The sequence below is a fragment of the Balearica regulorum genome, chromosome 20 (assembly GCF_011004875.1).
Source record: "Balearica regulorum gibbericeps isolate bBalReg1 chromosome 20, bBalReg1.pri, whole genome shotgun sequence".
In the NCBI taxonomy this organism is placed as follows: domain Eukaryota; kingdom Metazoa; phylum Chordata; class Aves; order Gruiformes; family Gruidae; genus Balearica; species Balearica regulorum.
In genome coordinates this window covers 1782602-1801283 of record NC_046203.1, presented here as the reverse complement: position 1 = coordinate 1801283, position 18682 = coordinate 1782602, and the positions used below count along the sequence as shown (strand labels likewise).

General features: G+C 46.8%; 1 protein-coding gene across 3 annotated transcripts in view; it reads right to left on the bottom strand.

The window, feature by feature from the left end:
• The window catches only part of COL5A1 (collagen type V alpha 1 chain), a 154116-nt gene that overhangs the window by 106888 nt on the left and 28546 nt on the right, over window positions 1-18682 (bottom strand). For all 3 annotated transcript variants that reach the window (XM_075771972.1, XM_075771973.1, XM_075771974.1), the window contains exons 2-4: window positions 10370-10537; window positions 4020-4233; window positions 3241-3403 (exon numbers count right to left, since the gene is read on the bottom strand). In XM_075771972.1, coding sequence (XP_075628087.1) covers window positions 3241-3403; window positions 4020-4233; window positions 10370-10537 — 545 coding nt within the window. The remainder of the gene's footprint in view (window positions 1-3240; window positions 3404-4019; window positions 4234-10369; window positions 10538-18682) is intronic.

Genomic DNA, 18682 nt, shown 5'->3' with positions numbered 1-18682 from the left:
ACTGCGGAGCGGGGGCAGGAGCAGGGCCATCACATCACCGGGATGTTTTGGAAAGTCTCCCTGGGTTTCAGGCAGAAACTGCTTTGCTGTCTGGGAAAGGGACTTTCCCAAACTTCATCCTCCCTCTCTCTCTCCCTGTGCCTAACCATTAGAGTGTGCTAGGACTTGGTTTCAAATGTATGTTTAAATAAGCACATCAAAAAGAAACAGTTAATCCCCCTAAAAATGAGATGCATTCACATGTCTTCTGACTTCCTTCCAGTGCTGCTGTAGCTGCAGGAACACTGCTCACTACAGCCTGCAAGCAGCGAGAAAGTGTTTATCCTGCACCGTGGGCTATTTCTTTTCTCTCTCCTCTTTCCGCAAAAAGGCCCTTTGCTGTCTCACAACAGCATCCTCAGTCACAGCTTGAAGCCAGCCGCCACTTCCCAGCCCCGGCGCGAGAGCCTGTCCTGACATTTGTAAACTTCTGTTTTGAACAACAGCTCAGCACAAAACTTAACTTGTATAACCTAGGCTCCAGGCCTGGCCCCTTTTCAAACCTACCCGGCATTCCCCCAGCCGTACAGAGACACCCACACAGCCTCCGAACTAATTGAATTTTAATGAGAGGAAGTCATTTTTCCACTGGAAGAATGTTGTGCTAGAGAGAAATATTTTGAAACTCCTCTAACCTTTCCTGCCAGGCTTCTCCCGCAGCAGAGTACGAGCGAGGCAGTCCCCGCCTGGGCGCTCGACTGATGAACGCAGCAGAGCCGCTTCGCTTGCAACCCCAGCTAGACCTGGAGCTTAAATAATTACAACTTTCAAAACAAAATAAAAAGCGTTTGGGCTTTTATTTTATTTCAGTCCTGACAAGGAGAATATAAATTCCCACTGCCCAGAGCTCCTGCTGATCCATGCTGAAACACAGCCTCAGCCTTCCCCAACGCTGCCAACCATCCCGCTCCCACCTAACCGGCTTATTGTAATTTCCAGCAAAAGCAACACGCGCATAAAAGCCAGGCGACTCCACGGGGGCAAAAAGCACTGGGGAGCATCTTGTTAGCTGAGGTTTGCAGAGCAGTTGCCTACAGGATGGCAGCAGCTTCATCTCATCGTTCTGCATTCAGACCAGAAATTATCATGTTTCTGGGAACACATAACTAACAGTTTACACCCATTTCCCATTGTTCTGAGCCACAATTTTCCCTACACCATTTCTGCTTAGGCTTGCAGATTGCAGAAAGAAGAAAGGAGGAACCAAAGGAAATTAAGTTGCTGAGATATGAAGGAAATTAGGTTATAGTCCACTGCCTTCATGAAACCTATTAATTACATTCAGTTTAAAGCCGCTAGTATCCTGATTAGCATGTGTGTGAATACCCTGAAACCCTCTTTGTTTGTTGAGAACGACAAAAGAAAAAAGGACAAATACCAGAACTGATTTTTTTTTTTAAATATATATGCTGTATAATATCAGTACATATAATATAAGACAGAGGGGAAAAAATACTTGCTAATTTTCCAGTTCTCAGTAAGTGCCTGGAATGATCTTACAGCTGCTTCTCATGCTCAGACCAGGCAACAGGCTCCAGCGGAGGGGAACGCTCGCTCCGTTTTACCCAAGAGCGAGCAGGTTTCACAAGCCCTCCGAGCCTGTACCCCTAGATAAATCATTTCCAGCAAGGGAGCTGGTGCCAGCCCCATGGGAAGGGCTAACAGCGGAGCCGGGGAGCGTTGCCACCCAGAAGCGTGCGTTCCCTTCCCGGCAGGGGAATCGGCAGTCCTGACTCCTGGTGAGAGCTACAAGGCACCGCAAGCTTCAGGGGCAGTTATGGAAACTTTTCATTTTGCAGAGTAGCACAACTGCAGGTTCTTATCAGGTTCGGATGCGATACCCAGTTCTTTAAGTGGATCTACTAGATCCCTGGGCGCAGCGGCTCCCCAGAAGAGCTCACCGCTTTATAGAACAACTCCACTTAAAATACGGCATCCAGCGCGACTGCTGGAATTTTTGGCAGAACGTCCAACGCTTGCGAAAGACACTCCAGTGCCCGTTAGACCCAGCTTTTACTTTCCGTTTTAATTGTTAAACTTCCCAGGAAATGTCTACTCATTTAATACAATCTAAAGATTCAGCTCTAACTCTGTAACTGAGATTTTTGGCAGCAGCGTTCAGTCCGTGCATTCGGCTCTGTTTACAGCAGAGCAGCTCCCAGATGTTGGTAATGTTAAACAGACTGGAACTTTCCTTCCGAGTGACAGCGCAATGCAGACGAGAGCTAGCTTTGCTGTGCCTCTAATTATCCATGGATAGGAAATGTTCCCCATCCCTTTGCTAGGTTGGGGAGGCCCATGAGATACAGCTCTTCCTCCACATAAATGCAATAAAAATAAGGAGAGAGAGTCAATAGGTCTTCGTTTACACTCCATTGCACTGGCGCTGATTTTCAGGGAAGCAATTCTATCTCGCAAGAAAGATGAGGGACGAGATTCTCATACATACGGAAGCCTCAGAAGTATGGCAGACCACAGAAGTTGAGATTGTTCGTGAAATGCATATATTAAACTAGCTGCTAAACTACGGAAAGAACTTCTACCATATGTGCCATATCTATAAATAATCCTCTATCTCTCTGCTTAAATCAGAGGAGCTCATGGGAACATTCCACTCATCACGATTTTGGTTTGCTTTTCAAAAGCAGTCGCTGTGTGGGAGGGGACAGGGCTGCCAAACAAGCTGCAAGGACAGTCCCCTTATGTCATGGTACAAGAAAGCAAGAATCAATGGCCAGCACATGGGAAAAGAGCAAATTCCTATAGCCCCAGAGCAAACTGTGACTCGCAAGGGAGCTGCTTTCCCCAGCCTTCATTCACTGCCCTTACAACATTAAATCATAAACAGGATGAATGAACACCCTGTGAGCCCTTCCCATGCCAAGTGAGCCACGAGTGCAAGAGCTACAGACCTACAGAATCCCACTGCAGGGGCTGGCGTAGAACCCCAGCGAGAGCGTGAAACCAAAGAACCAGAGGAGCTCACTCCAACAGGTTATCTGACCCACCGTTTTCATCGTTACTACAGAAAGTATTTACCTAGACAAAACAAACTTTAAAAAAATTAAATTGCATACAACAGTGTTCTGTTAAAAAAACCCAATATAACTCTTAAAAATGAGCTGTAAATACCTTGTCAACCAGAACCCAGCTCATCATCTCTGTGGAGCATCTCCAGAGCTGTTCATTGTCATGACTTACCTCAAAGACTTCCTCATCCAATATCCTTGTTCCAAATACAATGATGCCATTGACATCAATGATAGGATGGTCACTTCGCTCCAGGAACTTGGTTATCTTCTTTTTACAGTCCAAAATCAAAGTGACATTTTTCTTCTGCACACTGATAGCTACTCTGTGCCACCTAGAAGACGACAGTCCACAAATGCGTTAAACAGAGCCTTGGGCTTTCAAGAACAAGCTAACAATTGTATAACAATGAAACTTTCAGAAACTGGTGTTCTGCAAACCTTCATGCTAGCCATCATCTGCAAACACATGAAAAGCATCCTTGGGCAGACCCTAGAGATGTTATTTGAAACGGCTGTATTGACAGATGATGCCGTTCACTTCTCATCCCTCCAAACCAGGTAGGGGAGTGCCTCCAGAGGCAGAGGAGGAAAACCCCACCGATAACCCCCTGGGCATCCCCCTTTTCCACCCTCCTTGTGTCCTGCAAAAGACTCGGTGTGGATTTTGCAAGACAAACTAATTTCTTAAGGCCCTTTGCAGCAAAAATCAAGTGTTCCTATCCCCATAAGTGTCAGACAATCTGCGCGACTGGTACGTGATTCACGCTTTTTATACACGCACAATTTAGTCACAGGGCAAAGTTTAAGAGCGGGACACTTGGCAGTAGTCAAAGGTGCATATATACATTTATATATACAACTCCTATTTTACACAACGTTCAACATGCTGGTATCCATACAAACAATGTACTGGTTTGTTTTTTCCTTTGTGCACAAAATTTCACTTACTTGCCATCTGCTAGGTTAATGCCTCTAAAGAGAGGATAGTCTTCTGGGCCTGGCTTTCCTGTATGGTCTTCATACAGGAATACAGGAGATCTACCCATCTCCACACCAATTTGCTGGATCCCTTGCTCATTGTAAATTGAGATCAAGAAGGACTGACCTCCTTTCTTCGCTTTTACAGTGGTTAGAATGGAGAAGTCCTCTGGGAATGGGGAAGCTGGAGTGAAAAAGCAAAGAGGTTAGCCAGGTTTCCTTGAAAATTAATCCCTATAGAAACAGTCCTGTTGTCTAACGACCCATGGGGAGACCAGCGGTTTATTCCTCCAGGTGCACGTGCATCAACTCTAAAAATTTATATTGGGCAGCACCTTAGTTACCAGGTGAAGATCTGGCTTTTCCCCAAAGCCTACTCTGATATGGGGTTGGGATGGGTTGCAACCCAAAGTAGACTGCACCAAAGCCAGTGTAGAGCAGTGTCCCCCAAGGGCTACCTGCTCTAAGGGCACATTAAAAAAAAGAATATCACAGAGAGAACCGAGCATCTTGGAGGCTCATTCATTTATGATCAGAACCTTTTTCCAGCCTTTCTGGCATTCCATCACAGAACCAAAAGCCACCCCACATTCAAATGTGCAAGCAAAGGATAGCAAGGACTCTGCTGTTTTGGGATCAGACCATACCACTGGGGAAACAGGGGTTTTGAAAAAAAAAACTTTTGGTTAAAATCTGTATTATTTGTACCTAACCCTTAGTGTGCCCTAGAGCTTTTTCAGGAGGCAAGGCAAAAAAACTGTTTCATATATCATGAGGTCCCCAAATTAACTTGTTAGAGGGACAGAGGAAATTAAGCATCCCCTGTCAGTTAGGCCCACACAATATTGAAGGGTTGTTATTTAAGGAAGTAGGGAAGTTTTGTCTATTCCAGGTGAGAACAGAGCATTCTGTGGCTGTGGCTTTCAGGGTTGGTGCAGACAAAAAAACCCCCTGAAACCAGACATAAATCTGGCAATCAGTAGGAGATGCTAATTTGTCTGCATATTAAAAAAGCATCCAACAAATTTCCTAGCTTTTTCTCCAAGCAACCCTGTCTGATCTCAGGTGATTCGTGTCTGTATTTTTGCAAGGTTTGGAGGATTAAAGCCATTGAAGTACAGAGCAGGTACGGTCAGTACGGAGGCAACGCTCTGCACAGGGGAAGGGTCAATCCCCGGCAATGCCAATGAACCCAGTCGAAGTTCCAAGGCAATACGGGCGTCAAGTCACACCCTGGGCAGGATACAACCTGTTGGGGTTTTCTCTGCCATTCAGACCGGAAAGATAAGCTCAAACTGAAAAGCTTGGATGCACATCCCAAACAGGACACCTCAAACACCAGAAGCATTAGTAAAGGAGCTTTCTTGATCAAATTATTATTGGAGATGGGACCTACTGAATCAGAGGGCACCTACAGGGCGTAACCTCCGCAGATGCTGCAGTTCAGCAGCGTGAGACTCGCAGGGTATCTCTCCTTCAAGGTCTGGGCTTTCAAAAACAAGGGTTGCATTGTACCACTGAGTATCTGCTTGAGAAATCTTAAACCCCGGCAGGGCAGAGCGAAGTGGGGCAGCCCCGCCGCGGGCACTGCGGTGTGCGTGCTGGGACCATCTACGTGTGTGGCAGCCGGCGGCGTGCAGGGAAGGGAACAACACAATGGATCATTTTTAAACTGCAGATCCGCAGCCATATAAAACCACAAAAAAAAAAAGTCAAGCTCTGTGCCCATAGGCTTCAAATAGATTTCCTTCACTCCTTTAGGCTTCGCTTAGATGGTATCTCACAACTGCAGAAGGGATTTTGACCCAGGGAGGGGACCAGGAACATGGGAGTGGGGAATTCTTCCAACCACAGCAAAGCTAGCAAGTTCAAACACAAAGAGATCATGAGCTCACCCTCTCCTCTTCTGCCTGGGAGTTGCTTTAACTTTTTTTAAGAAATGAACGTTTAAAATGCATCTAGCTGCCTCGCACGGGGCAGCAGAGGAGGCACAGGCAGGCTGGGCTGCAGCAAAAGTGAGCTCTGCTGCAAACAGCTTGTGCAAGCAAAGACACCTGAGAGTGGGACATCTGAGGGTGCCTACAGAGACACACTGTGTTTGCACCAAATTAATATCCCTCACCTTAGTTAAATAACATTTGGAAAGAAACATAAAGCAGTATTCTGAACTGCAGACTCACAGTAATTAAATGCCATGATTATAGCCTGATTTCCCCCAGGAGACAGAACCCAGATATTTGGCAAAGGCAGGCATCCGATTATTGTGCCTCCCATAGGATGCACTGAGCTTTATCTCCCTCCTGCTGTACACGAATCCTCCTGTAGCAATGAATCAAGACCATACGCCTTCCTGGTTCCAATTACAGGCTACAGTCTTGGGCCTTTTATGTAAAATAGTTCATGTCCAAAGTTTCATTATGAATCCACAATATAGTACCTTTCAACTTGGACAAGCTGCCAACTCATTAAAAAGCTGCTTTTAATTTTTTTTTCATTATTATTAAAATGTCTCCATGGTAATGCGAGTTTCTCAACCCAAATAACCATAATGGATGAATTATAGCTGACATTACTCTGTTACTACTCTGCTGTCCTGGCAAAATAACAATGCCTTCACTGTCATAGCTAGAATTGACCCAGGCTATTAAATGATGTATGAAAATGCATCCACTCAGAGAGCAATACTAATAAATACATCATAATAAATATACGAAGCACATACAAATTGACCCAAATCCCCCTAAAGACAATGAAGACACCACTCCAACAACGGGTTTGGGATTAAGCCCTTATATTCGTTCACTTCTTCAAATGAGCTCACGCTGAGAGTTGTCACGCATCCATCTCTTCACTTAACGGCACTGCGCTGATGCCAAATTTGGCTCAGCATTGCTCCTCTACCCCATGGCCAAGTCCTTTCCAATTCACTACACACAACTTCCTTGCAAGGCAGCAAAGGGTTAAGACCCCAATTCTGCAGATGGAGCCATGGAAAGAGCCAAGGAGGGAAAGATCCCCCACCCGCCGATGCCATTAGCTTCACTCGAGCAGACTGCATCCATGGTATGCCCCAATATGCAAACCAGGGGACTCAGGCTGAGTTTCTTCTTTCCCAAGCACCACAATCAGGGATTAAAGGTTCTTGTGCAATCTCATGGTCTTCAAAACAGGGACAGCTGGGACCTCTTCCTAACCCAGATCCTGCAGGTGTATCCAAACACAGCCTAAAATACAGAGCCCTGCTGCTGAGCTGGGAAGGACAGGAAGGCTTTAGCTGCTTATTAGCAAAAAAAAAAAAAAAATCAGCAGAAACAATGAGCTGATCCAGTTCCTGACACAAACACAAAGCAGATCTGTTGTGTGAGGTGGTGTCATTTCCAGAGCCACTTTTCAAGGAAAACAGCTCTTCAACAGTGTCACCAACTTCTGGCCTTTTTCTTCATCTGAGAAGACTCTCCATTTTGGAATGGCTTGTTTTCCTCAGATATGACTGTTCAAGCTATAATAGAGATTTTTGAGCTCTTAAATATATACGCAGACACCCACAAGCAGTGTGGAGAATACAGTTTGCTAGAAGAATGCAAATGACATTTTCCTGGCTGCTACTGCAAACTTTGCCTTTCTTGCCTCTGCTGGAAGAGCACAGTTTTGCTGGGAAGCAGAACTTATTTAGGGAGCAAGGACAAAGAGCATCTCAGCAGATTTTCTCACTCTTGTGGGCTTGAAAAAAAAAACCAGACGAGCATATATATATATATATATATCTTGTTTTGCTGGCTGTGTTAGCAGAATGCAAAGCCCATAAAATTACCATCTTCGAAAAGCACGGACTTCTAATTAACACTAAATATTATGTACAGTGTACATTTGCCTAGGGTGCTCTATAGCAAAGAGGGAAAGTTATGCTACAACCCACCCGCCTGTTAACGTGAAATCACTAAAACCACATTTTTTCTGGTACATTGCACTGCAATTACTTTGTTATCTTTATCTCTTCTCTCATTCATTTGGTGCTTTAAGCTGAAGTCACATCCAGTTATGGAGATGTACCCAGAAAACATCTGTTGATCTGATGGAAAGCACTGGGGGTTCTTCACTTTGCTCTTCCCCTCCCATTTCCTTAGCAAGCAGCAGAGAAGATCCAATGATTTTGGAAGTCTCCAGAGAGCGACAGAGCTGCTTCAATCACCCCATGGTTGTCCAGATGATGAAATGATTGAAGAGTTGCTTGATGACACCAAGGAAACACCACCCAGATCTTCTCACCAAAGGAAGACAGTAGATGCAAACCAAGAACTCAACGAGGACATACAAGTAGTAAGGTGGGACAAAAGCAAGATGATCTCCTACAATGCCGAGTTCTGTCCTGTGACCACGATTCACTTCTGCATGCTGTCTTGCTGGGTTAACTTTTGTCATAAGTGGTGTCATCCAGACTCCTTGCTTCATTAGTTAGCCAGAATACTCCATCCTTATTTTTATATCTTGGGGCCACCACTGTTTGCTGGTTTCCACAACACAAAGGCGATCAGGCAAGATTTCACAGTGGCTACAGCAACTACTGGAAAGCTCTCAAATCCACTACAGTCATATATTCCAAACTGGTACCGTTTTCTTCAAGCATTTCTGAGCTTGATGATACCAGTTGGGCCAAAACTTCAAGTCATTTCAGAAACACGGAAAGAAAGTATGTGAAAGCGGTTAAACACACGCTGATTGAGGTGATCTTGCCTTGGGACAGATGGACGGACTCAGGGACCACCGCAGGGCCCTTGCAGCCTGTCCCTGGGATGAATATTCCCCATATCCACAGGCACAATCCTCCAGGACATGAAGACGCAATCCAGCAGAGGGGTGCAATTGGGCACATGATGATATTATCTACAGTCAGCAAGGCCTGTCCTGCCCTGGGCAGCAGTAAAGACAAATACAGGCTCTATTCTGCACTTCTGCAGACATTGAAGCTGGGCTTTAGGCAAAGCTGAGCAGGTCCCCCACTACGAGCTGACCATGCGATGGAGGGCTACCAGCCTACAGCCCTGGCACAGCTGCTCTCATCTTCAGGTCAGCCTTTCAGTCCATACGCAACACACAGGGTATGCTCCTGCTCACCACGGATTAAATATAATTCACCTGCTTATTGTCACAGCAGGGAAATAATGAAGACTGAACATAACCTTAGTGATAACACATGCAATGAAGGAAATACAGGACTGGAGGATGCAAGTGCATCGGCAGTCCAGCCTCAGAGTCCTCATTTAGGCCATTGACAGGCTGGGTCTGATAGATACAGCATGTTAAATAAAAAGCATTGGTAGTGGCATGCCACATTACCTCTGATTTAGCTAATGTGTTTTGTATCATTAATTCTCTCACAAACACCAAAGGAGAATGCATCTCTCTGCTTGGCTTAAGTCATCTACTGCTTCACAGATGAGTTACACACAGCTTCCTTCTGCCTCACTGCTAAACCTTCCTCAAAGGCACCGTCCTCACCAAACCTAGAAAGCCCCACCACGCCTACTCCCTGCATTCCCCCATGTAAAACAGGGGTACAGCAGTGCTCCTCTACGCCTTGGGAAGGAAGACTTCTGATGGTGACCACATGTTCGAGACTGAAGCTCTCAGGCAGTGAGTAGTTTGGGTCTATAACGGGTCCAGTCTTTTTAGGAGCACGTTTTACTCTACAGTAGTGACTGTCCCTCGGCCTGAAAAATTAAAAGGCTCCAGTACATCCTCAGTGACAAATGAAGCGGTCAGCAGCCCACACGCTCTTCAAGGGCTTTGCGAACTCCTGCATCTTAGTGGCTTTCTGTAACGAACCTCCAATTTCTTCGAACAACTTTTCTTGGGACATCTGTTCTTGTGGGGCAGTCTATTATTTTTATATAGTGATTATTTGTGTTATGAGAGACACCACAGCCACAGAATAAGACCCTACTGTGCTTGGCACTCCACAAACGCGGAACAAAACACAGTCTGCGTTCCTTTGCATCTTCCAAGTCTCTCTCCCCAGCTGGATGTCACTGTGATAATGAGACAGTAGAAACTTTCTAATATAGGAGGGAACAGATGTGGGCATTGGCCACATCATCTGCAGGGAGACCCGCCACCATGTGCAAACGCATGATAAAAGAACAGCTTACTGCAGTGTTATTCGATGGTTGAAAGTTTGCAGCTCCCCGAAACAGCAGAATCGCTCCCTGCCAAGAGAGTGCACTTGGAAAATAAAGGACTTACACAGTGTCCTATATGTGCCTGCAGAATCTGAGAAAAGGATCAGATATATCCGTATGACTAATAAAAAGCTGTGGACTCACCAGGATACAGCTGCTTTGTCGGCGCACTAAGCTGAGCATCTTTTGTTACTCTATAAGCAACATCTGCTTCTTTCGAAGATCTTCTGCTTGTGCAAAACCCTGTTGTTTTTGTTATACCATCAGGTAAATTATGAAAATCTAATACCTTCAAGAGATCTGCAGGTTCAGCTGTAAAAAGAAAAGGAGAAAACAAGAATTAGCAGGCAATAAGACTGGCATTTGCTCAGATCCAACTCATTATTAGCCTGCCTCACACAAATCATTCATCACAACTTTAAAAACAGATGAAATGTTTTCAGTACATCTGTAAATACGACGTTAATACCAGCTCCAAAGCTAGGATGCTGCACTGCTGGTCAGAGACTAATTCAACGCAGAGGGGAACTGCTGATCAGCTGTCTGCACGAGGGCAGAAGGGAGAATATACTGTTTTATTAGCTATAGCAGTAATATTTTCTGGATGTCTTCACCCAATCTCCATCATTCAAGTGCATCCTGAAGATTAAGCATTAGACAGGAAATTCATAATTGGAGAGAAAGGCTTTAAATCAACAAGTTGCCATCACGCTTAGGTTGGTTGATCCAAAAAGTTGTTTTGAAGCAAATACCTGAGCAAGCTTCCCCAAAGGATTACACACACACCCCCCCCATGCAAAACCACCACATATAAATTCACACTACCTAGGGTAACAGGTAAACCCACAGCCATCCCTCGGGGGTACAAGCAAGTTTTGGCAGAGCAGCATCCCAGCACTGTTGGTGCTGCCCGCAGGCTCGCCCAGACCCCGGGAGGGTTCGTGCCCAGCGTGTAACGCTGCCCGGGGTGCAGGCAGGCGGCACGGGGCAGGGTGCAGCACAACTCCACTGCAGGCAGCCAAGTGCCCCCCCATAATTCAGCCCAGGCAAGTCCCATCAACTATATTCCCCTTCTGTCCCCCCACGACACACAGATTTCTGCACAGCTGCCGGTGCATACAAGGGTGCAGCTGGACTGGCCAACAAAACACACACACTTCACAGAAGAGATAAAATCCAGTTACTCCCCCAGCTTGGAAAAAACTCATTCTGGTTTCTGTGGCCTCATCACATCGTCTGTCCCTTCAGCTGGGAATTCAGGGCAGACTACAGAGATGGCAGCTCCATCCTGGCCAGGAACAGGCTGGGGCAGGGCACAGCCCAGCCACCACCGTGCCCCATCCATCATCCCTGTCCCCCTCCTCAGGACAGGGCAGTGCCTGGGCATGCCTCAACACAAGCTGCACGGGCATTTTCACTAATGACACGAAGCAAAAGACTCCTTTCCTTAACAGCCCTCCTCGACCACGTCCCATTAGGCTCATATCCTGACCGCGGCTCTCACTGCTTCAAACATTAAACTAGCTAATGGAGAGCGCTTGTCTCAGCCCAGCACTCCCTACACCAGCAAAGGTGGGGCTGGTTCACCTCCCGATGGTCAGGTCTTTAGAACATTAAGTAATGCAAGTGCTATGTCTCATTAACCTCCTAATCTGGTCTTGCTCATGTCAGGAGAGATGGTGTCTCCAAAAGTGGAATAACCAGATCTGACTTTAACGCTTAAAAGATTATTTTTGGTTTTGACTTGATACTTGGAGCAAAGTGCTGTCAGAAAGACAAACCACCCAACTCAAACCCCTAGCAGTGCCCAAAGCAAATGTCTGCATGACAGCTTCGTTTAGCCTTGCCTGGACAATATATCGCAGCTGTATTCTTTTGCCACTTGATCCATTATTTTCCCCCAAAGAGTGATATCATTCAGATCTTCAGGGACAGGCACACATTAGATAGTCTGATGTTCACAACAGTACCCAAAACAAACCCCCTGGGCTGGCTGCCCTGGCTTCCATCAGGATCTTGGGGCATCTCGCCACGCTGCGTGGCCATGGGTGCAAAGCTTATTACCAGCTCGCAGAACAACCACAAACAGCCCAACTGCATTCGGGAAGGTGCATGGCATCGCTGCTACTGCAAAAGTAGGACAGATCTCCCAGAGGGCAGGAAAACATAGGGGGAAAAAAAACTTGCAAAGGAAAAAAAATTTGTGTCACATTGGGTTCAAGTATATTACTAGAAAGACCAGAGGGGGGAAAAGAGGGAGAGGATTTGCAAGGGATATGCCATATGCACCTGGCTGCATCCAAAGGGAAGGGCTAGAGCACGCACATCAGCACTGGCCACAATAAACAACCCAACAGTGGAAAGAAATAGCATGAACAGATCTTCTACAATATAAAAAGTTTTGGTTACCAAGATGATCAGCCTAATATTTGCATGGAAAATTCATGCACATTGTTAGGCAGTTTTTAAAAAGTTTCCACAATCCTGTGAAGTTGGGCCCTCAATGAGAGATTACAAACATATGGCAAGTCCAAGTCAACGCTGCAGACAATAAACCAGCTGAGAGCGCCTGGCCCAAGCAGCATACAGCTGTAATGCTTCCTCATCTCTCTTACTCTCGGTTAGACAGTATATGGATGACACACATTTGTCTAAGCTGTCCTTGCCACTTAGACCTTCGTACTGCCTTTAACCGTGTTTTATTTCACACAAATATCTGCATGCACACAGCCCAAGCTGCATTTAAGCAACTAAAATGACAATAAAACTCCAGCTCTTCTTCCAGCTACCTCCCTGTGCTCCGAGAGGTTCAAATCAGCCAGCTCCTACGAGCTCCTAAGCTGCCTCCAACATTTATTTAGGGAGGAGAGGGGAAAAAGGCAAAGACAAGGGGGAGGGGATGTGAATTCCAGACTCCTGACATCAGCCCGGTCCCTATGCCGGGTGTGGGGGGATTTGAGCCTGGCTCACAGCACTGCACATAAACCATCCCGTGGAGAGCGGCCACGGTGGGGCCGAGGTGTTGGCAGGAACAGAAACATCTGCAGAAGAATCCACCGTCAGAAAGCTCAGCTGCTGTTACGACAAAAACCGCGTGAGCATCGTCTCCTTTGGCGAGGGAGCCAGTCGTGGTCATCTCGTAGGAAAGCGTACGGTGCCAGAGGAGTTAGTGCTGCTCGTTGTCACGATCTTACAGCTCAAATTGTGCAGTGTGTTGCCAGGAAGGACGTGCGACATGAAAACAGAAGATTTCACCAGCTCTGATTAACAGAATGACACCACTTGCAAGCCATACGGCAACCGCTTGCGAAAGCTCCTGCAGCAGTTAGGGCAAGGTGATGGGCATTCAAGGGATGCTGGGCGTCCTGCAGAAGCAGCCGGCTGGGCGCTCAGCCCCTGCTCGGAGCCCCCTGAGCAGCTCCCCCCATCAGCAGTGCCCTGGTGCAACGCTTCCCATCTGTAAGGGATGATTCAAACACCTGCCCGCCGCCCCGTGCTGCTGCGAGCCTCCAAACACACCACCACGCAACTCCTCTTCGTTTTGCAGGAAGATCCTCTGTACCCCCGTGACTATGATGGATTAGGTCAAAGCGAGATATTAAAGTAGAACAACAGCCTGGGTATTGCACAAACAAACTGCAAACCACACAGGTAGGTAACCAGCAGGAAATAAATCTGTTCACGGATGTGCACGAGCATCTCACCTCTGTGTCCTCCTGAAGTCGAAGGGGAGGCGAGGAGCCAGCTGAAGCCCTACGGACCACTCATGCTGCACTTCACTAAAAGCAGCGGTTTGAGTAGGACTTCAGCAGCACAAAAGTCTCCAGCCCTTTCCATAAGGATGAGCTTCACACAGGAGCAGCTCTTACTCCTGCAGAGCTAATCGGTTTATTTATTTCCCCTTGATTTTTCAGCCAAATCTAAACTCAGCACTCTCCTCTTAGGAGCTATAGCAGCATCGTGCACAGAAGGACAGAGACCGGACTGACCAAAACCAGGCCCTACAGGGTATTTCTTACAAGCTTACACTGAGCTTGGCCTTCATCCGAGAACTGAATTAGCTGTTGCTTTATGAAAGCTTTTTTTTTTTTTACTCGCTATTTTATGAATAACATGGCTATGCAGCGTTACACACAGGATCATTCTTTCACTCGAAATGCACAGGGCTCCCCAAAGAGACGGGCAGCTCCATCCCTGCTGTGCTGGAGGAGGATGGCAATAGACCTGGGACACAAGTAGCCAAAGTTAGACCCAAAATCAGACCAGAGGCTGCCCCAACAGCCTGCACCCAGCAGCATCTAAAGCCCTTGAACAAGACCAAAAGGAGAGCGTTCCTTCCCAATTTAACAGAGCAGAGATGAATGACTCGCTGATGAACCGAGAGTGGGAAAAGGAGGAATTAAATCCATAATTCCTCCATGTCTGTCCGAGGCTTTAACCACAAGAGCAATCCTTCTGTATTAACCTGATTCCTAATTATTTAATTACCTGTTAAACCCAGAACAGAGGCAGCTAGTATAGAGTTTATAACTCTACCCCCGCTCCGCAGTAGCCAATAGCCACCTTCTCTTTCTCACACATCAATATTAAAGCAAATCACGCCTCGTTCATCGAAACAAGCTCCTCGGCTTTGGGCTGGGCACAGGCTCCAGCCAAAACAGGGTCAGTGTGGCCGTGCCCTGCTACCCTCCGCCACAGCCAGACCGCCCGCTCGGACTCAGCTGTGGGATGCAGGAGCAGAAATATCCCCAAGGATCTCGAAAGGAAACCAGAGCATCATTAACACCCGAAGGTGAACACCGGGGCACGCCGAACGCCCCTGCCTGTGCGCAAACCCCATTCCCAACACAACTGGGTTCTTCATCCTCACCTTTCCTTTCCCTGACTGTTCTTTAAATCAAATTTTAAGAGGAAAAGAGGTCTTAAGCCTGACTGATCCTTTGGGACATGTGCAATAATAAACAAGGATTTTTTTTTAAATGCCACTACACTCGCTAGTCACAGAGCAGAAAGGGGACAACCAGCCCTTGTTCAGCGACTGCAGCGAAGGTCAGTTCAAGACTTTTTCCATACGCCATCTACCACACAACCACTACACAAAGGTTAAACAGTTCAGTTTCTCCACCAAGCTTGGTATTACGCTCAGACTCTCCTCATTTTGTCTTCCCTGGCCAAGGCGTTTGCTTTGCTTTCACCAGGAGAAGCTATGGTGTCCTCGCTTCACGCCTGCCAGCGTGCCCAGAGAGGGCACATGCCACCAGTTCCCTGTTCCTCATTTCATCACTCCCTTGGCTGTTCCCCAGCTTGATGTTCTTAAAAGCAGGATGGATCAGCAGGAAAATAAGCCATTATTCCCACCTCCAAAAAAAACCCCAACCCACAACCCAAGAACCTAACAGAAATGGTACTACTGAAATTCAGTGCAAGATGGACCTGCAGCTTCTGTAGACCATGCCGAAAATACCAGCATATACAGCATCAGCCAGAAGTCATTAATCCAAGCCATATTTATGCCTGTAATAATAATTTTTAACACCTGAAGCAAAGCTCTTGAATGAGCCCCAAAGCACTTTACCAAGCATCAGGATACGTAAGTCGCCTATATGTTACTTGTGGGTATCTGCATTTCCAGTGTCTGAAAAACTACCAAATTACCAATAACAAACCTCAAAACAATTCTCTCTACCATCATTTTTCAAGGTCCTTAATTAAATCCTTATCCCCAAGGAAATCCACAATATATAAACTTGCCACTGAGCTGAAGGCTGAAGCTGTTGCAGCCTTGCGGCGCTGGTGACGGACACTCTCCGTGGCATTCCCCGCTTTACGCCGTGGTAATTCCGAGACAGCCGCTCTCCCCGGCCACCCCACACAGCCCATCAGGGTGAACTGAGCTGCTCTGGCCAAAAGGCAAAGGAAGGCATTCAAAAAGAGCACGGTCTAGATTTCCAGTAAATTATAAAGTTTAAATAGATTTATTTTCCCCAACTATATACAGTTGGGTTTATAAATCTGTTATTAAAGTCAAATTACGCACAAGAAATTTTATGAATCTTGTGAAAGTTGCCTTTGAGTTTTTCAGTGTGATCTTCAAGCTTTTCCAGCTGTCATTTGGGAAGATTTTTTTTTTTTTTGTTAAGTGAAGCAATCACATGGCTCCAGGAGCAGAGACTTTCAGAAAAAGAAAGCAAGGAAACCCCACTAGATATCACAAGACTCCTCACACAAATCCCGGCAAGCTGGCAGTGCCGCGACACCATATCTCAACTGCAAATTTAGCAGCGGGGACTGAGCACGGGGATAACGAGGACTCCAGGCAACCCAGCTCTCCGAGCCGCCCCCCGGCCGGCGGTGCCGGGTGCCCCAGGGCTGGGTACGCAGCCCGGGACTGGAAGGAGCGGAAACGCTGTTTCTGCGGTACGGACAGCACACCTGGAGAACCCACCCCAGTTCTCAGCAGCTCTGGTGCATTCGTTCGATTGCTAGCGAAAGGCTCTGGCTTGACATCCCCAGAGATCAGAGCCAGCCCTTTGAGGACATCTGCAGTAACGAGAGCAGCGGACGAGCTCCCACTCCATGCCCAGCCTGCTCCTTCCTCCGAGGGGGCCTGGAAAGACCACGCAGCCACCAGTCAACAAGAAAACTACCTCCACAATCAGGCCAGCGTCCTCACTGTGAGGAGACTTGCAGCAGTTTGCATGCTCCGAAGGAGTTTGCACCTACATCTGCCTCTTCAGACCTCTACGCATCTTCCAGCGGAGCTGCAGAGGATGCTACGTACGTGGTGCATTGCTGAAAGCAGATTTGGTTTTCCTTTTGCTCATCTCACCAAAATGGTCCGGAGGCCCCTGAAGATCTCAATTAACCAGAAGCTGAGGAGGTTTTAGCAGAGCAGTTTAATCAGCCAAAATTGCACACACACCACTAGCGCTGCCCAGTGCAAGATGCTGTCCACAAAACATGAAAGCAGCTTTGTAACAGCTGTATCCAAAATTGGATTTAAGAGGTGAAAGCCTTCCCCTCTCGCTAACTACCACTGCTGTCTCAAAGCGTATCTGTAGCTTTATCCAGCCTTAGCTGACCACACGGAGCATGCCTTCAGCATCTTCACTGAACACATCCCTTGAACTTAGAGTCGAAACAACCCTCTTCCTTCAACTTTTTGCCTTACAATACCCTTCAAAGTGGAAAAAATTCCTGATCAGCATCCTGAGACGCACATTTATTGCGCAGAGCTGACCTGTCGTTGTATTAATGTAGTAATTGAGACATTTGGGTGTCTGGAGAAGAGGTCACCGTCCTGTTAACAGCAGAGAACCAATTCCTCCGTTATTCGGTTTCATAACAGCTAAAGGGCATCCAAAGACCTTCAGGACTTCATGACACAGCACTTAGTCATGCTATAGTTTATGTGCAATTATCACCAAAGGTTTGAGGCCATAAGGTGAAGAATGAATAAGCATTTACATTCCCAGCTCATTCCAGGTGCCCTCTGCAACTTTCTCATCATTTAATATGTAACCCGCCAGCCTGGGTATTTGTAGCCGAGTGCCACATCACCAGTGAAGCAGGTTTACTGGGGAGCAAAGCCTTCCTATATGAACAAGCAACATAAACCCAGCTTGCCATCTTATCCTACAGCAAGTAATGACAGTAAACAAGGATTATTTCAAGAGTAGCATCTCCTTGAAAAGTACCTTGAGTCTCACAGAAAAGCAGAAAGAACAGTTTTAACAGAAAAAGCAACAAGATGCACTACAATTAACCTACCTAAAATTATTAAGTGGTTTAAATGGCCCTGTTTCTCTTGCACACAGGTTGCTGGTGGCATCCAGGCTGGCTGGAGCTGGCTCCTGTGCCCAGCTGGGCTGCAGTCCCACCCGCACAGCCTTGGCCAAGCCAGTTAGAGTCAGGTAGCTCAGGAGATAAGGCGGATCTAAAATTCCCAGCTTTAACGAAACAAGGTCCGCTTGTGCTACCAGAGAACCTATTCCTTAACAGCTCCATCTCTCATTGTTACCATCTTTAAGCCAGAAAAGTCACCAGCATCTGTGTTGAGGAGATTACAAAAGATTAATTTTGTAAGGTGCTTTCAGGTACTCAGATGACAAGTATGGCGTTATTACCATATTTTCCCCAATTAATATCAATGTATCCTGCACAAAAAACCATTAGGCAGAGCACTGCCCTGTCTCACAGCATCACCTTCTCAAACAGAGAAGGAGGATTCTGCAGAGCTGCCTGACCGCACAGCAAAAGCCCATTCCTGGGAAGGGACAGAAGAGAGCCTATTGCATGTTTTTAAGGGAAAAAGGTGTTTTCCCAACAGAAGCCCAAAAAGCCCCTGAGCTGTGAGAGGTCAGCCCAGGGTGCACCCCCCCAGCGGCACGGCAGTGATCGGGGCCAGGAAGAGCCGGCCGTGCCCCAGCGGCAGCACCGCGCATTAATCCTGACCCG